This window comes from Curcuma longa, chromosome 11, assembly GCF_044706935.1.
Source record: "Curcuma longa cultivar G26 ecotype Majalengka, Jawa Barat chromosome 11, ITB_CL_G26_1.1, whole genome shotgun sequence".
NCBI lineage: Eukaryota > Viridiplantae > Streptophyta > Magnoliopsida > Zingiberales > Zingiberaceae > Curcuma > Curcuma longa.
The window spans coordinates 7358577-7364693 of record NC_133871.1 but is presented as its reverse complement, the minus strand read 5'-3'; the positions used below and the strand labels follow the sequence as shown (position 1 = coordinate 7364693).

The 6117-nt window shown below is 33.1% G+C and overlaps 1 protein-coding gene across 1 annotated transcript in view; it reads right to left on the bottom strand.

The window, feature by feature from the left end:
• LOC141838479 (sodium/hydrogen exchanger 8-like) overlaps positions 1-6117 on the bottom strand; it is a 52506-nt gene that overhangs the window by 21836 nt on the left and 24553 nt on the right. The window contains exon 11 of the mRNA XM_074725971.1: positions 1859-1914. Coding sequence (XP_074582072.1) covers positions 1859-1914 — 56 coding nt within the window. The remainder of the gene's footprint in view (positions 1-1858; positions 1915-6117) is intronic.

Here is a 6117-nt window from a genome sequence, read left to right as displayed (position 1 = left end):
CATACCACTAGCGCACACTTTTGAAACTTTGATTGTTTAAAATTTTAAGTGATCTATTCAGTTTTCTCTTAAGTTTTATATTTCCATCTTAAAAAGTTGCACTAACAAATCATTGGTTGATCAAATAATGTTTATTGTACATATGGTATTAACATTCTCACTGGACCATAGAATGAGTCAAGAACCATAGATTTATTATGTGAACATGGTTGAAATTAAGGGTCAATATGATTGAAATATGCAATATCTAAGTCCAAAATTATTGTCAAATTTAGTAACACTTTTTCATTACTATTATTGATATTATAATTTAACAAATAAGAATTCGATACAGTAAATTACTTAGTCAACAAATGGTATATTATATATGTAATAAACATAGGTCAAGTTAGATTAATTGCTATTTTGAATTAAACAACTAAACTGAACCAGACGGATAGATACATGTTTTGGCCAGTAAAACAGACCACCAGATTGCTTTTGCAGGCGAGAAATGTTCTTGGCACAATCAATAGCACATGAGTAGAGGTAGGCGAGCAAGTGCATACAAGTTTGGTGTGCAAGGAAAATGAAAGATCGATAAAACAGTCAATCATGTTTTATAGTAGCCTAAAGAAGACCAAAAGAATTCAAGTTTTGGGTCTGATTTCATTGGGTGAGAACGATTACCCATTGTAACAGGGTTTTTATCTGCGCATAGTTGAAATCAAAGTCTTCGTTAGAAGACACAACCCCAAGGGAAAAACCAACGCCCAAAGTTCCAAGATTATATTGGAATAGCGCTACTGTAGACTACTTACACTGACTGACAGTACCTGGAAGTCTTCATGTAATATCCACTATTTTCACTTTCACCCCAAAAGTGTACCTCTTTTTGCAAAATATTCCCTCAAGTTTCACTGTTAAAATGCTGACTAGAGAGTTAAAACTTAGGGGCATTTTGTGAACAAAGATAGGTTACAGGGGCATTTTGACAATAATGAAGTTTTGAAGACATTTGGCAAATAAAGGGTAAACTCTATCAGCACTTTGATAATAATGAAAAACCTGGAAGGCATTTTACAAAAAGGTGTAGTCTTTTGGAATGAAAATGAAATTCACCCTATCCAAGGCTAAAAACACAGAGGAATCTGTCAAGAAAACGAATCAATAGCTAACCATTTAGAGGTATCAACAACTTTAGTAAAATTCTATGGATTTGCTCTTTTTCCAATAAATGATGTCATGTTAATTAACAAAGGATTAAACATTGGACGTTAGAGCATATTTCCTTGGAAGACAAAAGTTATGCCATCATTCACATGACAGCTCTTCTCAACCATAATGCCACAACTTTAGGGCTTTTACTACGCAAATTGGGGCTCAAGGCCCCAAGCAAGGCGTGGTAAACTAAAGCATCTTTCTCCTTTTCTTTCTTGTCCATCATCTTTATTAAAGTTTTGAATCACCCTTTCTGAATAAGGTAAAGTAGATTAAATTATTAAACTTCGAGACTGTTTTTCCAACACACCAAGATGTAAAGTAGATAACCCAAAGAAAGTAGCAACACAAAGCTTTCCTAACTTTGTTGAAAACTCAAACTTGGTCACAAAGTACCTTCAATGGTAGAAGCTTCATAGTGCCTTCTAATGTGAATTAAAATCACTTTAGCTCCAATAGTGGAAATAAAAATATTTAAAAGGTACATATATCAACATTGTTAAACAAGTGAGTTCAGAAAACTTCAAAGTCCTATATATTGTGCAAGTTTTATAGTTCCTAGTGAATGACAATCGAGCTATTCTTAATAAGTTTTTCATTCAGGGAACATTCTAAAGAAATTTGTGGCAATCACACTAACAGGGAAAGCATTACTTACCATGTCTTTCAAAATGGCTTTCATTGTGGAATATAGCATCAGCAATAACCACTCCACTGAAGCAAAAGAAAGCAGTAAGAGTTTAAGCATGGCAAGAAAGCAACAGCAATTGAAGATTACAAATAGCACAGAAAAAGAGATGTTCAATATAAAAATTGCTCACTACCACTCTTTTTCCATAAGATCATTAACAAGACTTAGAAGCCCCCACAGGTTGATACAGTTGGTTCCTACATGTATTGTTGCAATAGGTCATGGGGTTGATCCCCAGTATATGCAAAATGCCTCGTTGGTTCACTGACCCCTTGGGCAAAACCCCCGTGATTTACCTCCCTTCCAGATCACGTGGGGCAGCCCTAGAGGAGCCCCCGGGGTGAGGATTATCACCTTTTGTTGCATTAACAAGTCTTTGAAATTTCATAAGAAAAACAAAGAAATAAAAAAATAGCAACATTACAAAATGGGAGATACCGTGAACATATTTATGGCCTTATCATTGTGTTATATGGTCATGGTTTAAAATCTCATGTCGTACTAGACGGCACCGGCGACATAGATGACACAAGCGACATGGGGGAAACATCTCGTTCCTCCTGCCAACCATCATGGCGGCAACATCTACATGCCCCACGCCGCAAGGAGGCCCCGTAGCAGCACAAGGCCCCATGCCTCGCAGAGGTCTTGTCTTGTTGCGGCGACCGCATAAGATTGTTTTTTTTTCAATTTAATTTTTTTCTTTAACCGTTAATTTTTTAGGCAGTTTTTCAATTTTAATATATTTAATATTTTTTATTTTTTAGTAGTTAATTCTTTCCCTTCTTTGTCCTTCTTCCCCATATTTTATTTTTTTATTTCTTTCATCCTTAAATACATTTAAAAAAATTTCTTTTTAATTTTTTATATTATTTTTCTCCTTTAATACATAGGAAAACATTTCCTCAACTTGATTAAAATAAATTCAACTCAATTTAATTTAAACCTACTTGATCCTAATTATTATGTCGATTTTAGTTAATCCTAAATTAATTTTTACTGAATTATAATTTTTAAAATATTAATTTAACATAATAGTAAATATTTATAATAATCAAATATAATAATAATTTTTTTAATTAATATATTTTATATTTAAAAATATTGAAATTATATCAGAACAACATGATACGATACTGAAACCATATTGTTCCGGTCATAAATCAAAATTCCGATACGGCTCGAAATTTTAAACCATATATATGGTAGCCTGGTAGTAGCATAGCAGCAATATCCCTTGTACTAGATCGATAGTCCAAACAAGCAATATCATATTTCAAGATTAAGAAAAAGAATTAAAATTTTAATTTCATAAACCTATTACAAAGCTATCTTTGCCTTTAATTGTCTATCCATCCCAATCCTCCTCAATAGTTCACTGCAGGTCCATGTAGAAACGACCAAAGGCAAAAGAAATTGTTTGCTGACCATTGCCCCCCTAAGTATAGTAACAACTACTACTAGCAAATGTTGGTCAAGGACTGTCAGACCTCCCACCTCCGTCTACAAAGATTCTATCCAAGGTCTGAAATATTGTTCAAATTTCAAGGTTTTGGTCATTGGCAGAAGCCTCCATGTCAATCGACATGGAACAATTTTAAAACTGCACTTTTGTCTTGACCTCATTATGCATTTTTTTCACCTGTAATTTAATTCGAGATGTTTCTTTGATTGGGATCTCTTGGGTTGGCACCGCCATGATACACCCTATCCATAGACTAGATCCAACATGACTAGTCTAGGATGGGCCACATCCAAAACAAATAGAGTCCATAGAAGGAAGGGGCCAACTTTTAAAAAATCAAAAAAAAAAAAATAAGAGAAGGTATGAAGGTTAAAAAGACTAATCTATGAAAAAAAGATGGGAACGGTGAATCAAAAGAGAGAGAGAGTATTTAAAAAAGAAGTTGATTAATCTAAAGCATCTATTCTTCTTAAGTTCTTTGTCTTTCCTCCATCCCAAATTAAGATACCACAAGTTTCTATTTCACCACCCTCCTTTTTCATTTGCGGGGATGATTTAATATGAAATTAATTTTTAGTTTCCAACATTTCTTTTCTCTCAGAGAAGGTGTCACATTTTACTTAATCTATCCTTTCCCTTTTCCCTCTGGAATAAAATTTCCAGAAACTTAGTCTCCTTTAGCCATTTTTTCTCCACTTAGAAATTGTTGGAACTCTAATTTTGTTTTTATTTGCAATACTCTGTCTCCGCTAGCTGCAACTTCGAAAAGATAGAGTTCTAGTCATTTTCCTCTTCTAGTATCATCTTTCTCTTCAGTAGATGTTGGATCTTACAATCTCCTCTCTAACATTCTTGTCATTTGGAGTAATATCGGTCCCACTTGATCTTACTCCCAATATTAACCCATAATAGACATTTTGAAGATCATTTAAAAATTGTCACGAATTTCATCCACTGAAAATATCCCGAGATAATCATGAACGAAATTTGTGGCAAGCTGGACATTGATGATATCAAGTATGCTCCAACTTTAAGAAAATTTTAGAGTTATTAGTCAAAAATAATTGGACATAATTGTAGGTTGAATAGATTTAGATATTTAGATGCAAGATGTTATGTTCGAGTCCTATAAATATGATCTAATGCTTCTCTTTAAAATAGAATAATATTTTTTCTGTCTCCATCCTATACAAATAACAAAAGTACGAACCATGAAATTAAGCAAATAAGAATGTAGACAAAATGAACGAGAAAGAAAGAGACTGTTCATTCCATGAGGCGCTAACCAATGCAACAATGAAAGGTCTTAGGAAAGCTAACTTAGTCATACCTTAGTAATGTAAAGAATCTGTTTCTGCAACTCAGTAGGATAATCAGAAACAAGGGAAAAGAAAAAAAAAACATACAATATAAATGCAAAAACTCTTCTATCAATGAACAAGATAAACTTTCATGAGCCTATGAAAATGAAACATAAAATGAATTAGTTATACCTTAAGATGAATATTAATGTGTTTGCAATGTAAGCGACCATTTCCCTGAAAACGAATTAAAAGTTATTTTTTTCTCATGACAGAAGTACATTGACCACATCAATGAACGCAATAAAAGTGAGTGTAATTCGATATTTTCTAAAAGTTTACACACTTAAGTGTTATTGCAAAAACAAACTTGAACAAGAAATGCAGCCAATCTCCAGAATATAGGTTATCAGAGCCTATAGCAACCGTACCAAAAATGATGCAAACTTCTTTGACTATCGCTCTTAAATGCTGTTCTAGCAAAAGCTGCAAAAAACCTGCCAATTCAAGTGAACTTATATGAAGAAAAATGCAAACTAAACAATTGCAAGCATCATTGCAAGAAAATGCACTTACATTCCTAAAGTCATCACAGCCAGGACACCTGAAATATCTGCCCCATCTTGAGCCTATGAAAAGAATCACCGTGATGAATAACAAGAAAATAAGCTGGTTTTAATGCAAAAACACAATACATTACCTCGTTTGTAAATGAACTTGCATATACACTAACAAACTCTAAGAAATCCATGAAAAAACAATGAAAATGATTCAATATGTTGCAGTTGCAGTCATCAACAGACTCCTTTTATAGTCATTTTGAAAATGTGACACATAAAACATTGGTGTTTCCAGTTTCACTCATTCCATACAAATGAAATCAGATAAAAGATATGAATTTAACATATTTTTCATTCCAATAATTAAATGATTCATTTGTTTTACATTTAGATCTGGTCTTTCCAGTGAAGTTATAATGATGCAAGTTAGGTTAGCTTTATCAGTTTCCAAAAGAGGAAAAATGGGTTCCAAGATCTAGTAAATTGCAACTTGAGTAGAGCTCAGGGATTATGATGGCTGGGATCAAAATGCTGGGAAAAATATGTAATGAAATAATTTTGGCATATTAATTCCTTATCTTTATTAAATCCAACTTGTAAATTTTAGATCTAATTCAGAATTTTAAATCTTGGAACTTAAATGACAATCGATGTCAAATAAATTTTTTTTAGCTAATTTAGAATTTTAAACTATCTATACTTCATGGAAATGATTCAAGACTTCCTACTAGAAAACTACTAAATTTATGTCAACATTGCATTATTACAAACTATCTCAATCCCTCAGTAGTGAACCATTCACTATCATCGTTGGAGAGAGGAGTCATTTTCAAGTTGGATTTCTCCATCACCTCCTCCACCATCTCCTCCATCATCATCCTTGTCTCCAACTCCTCTATC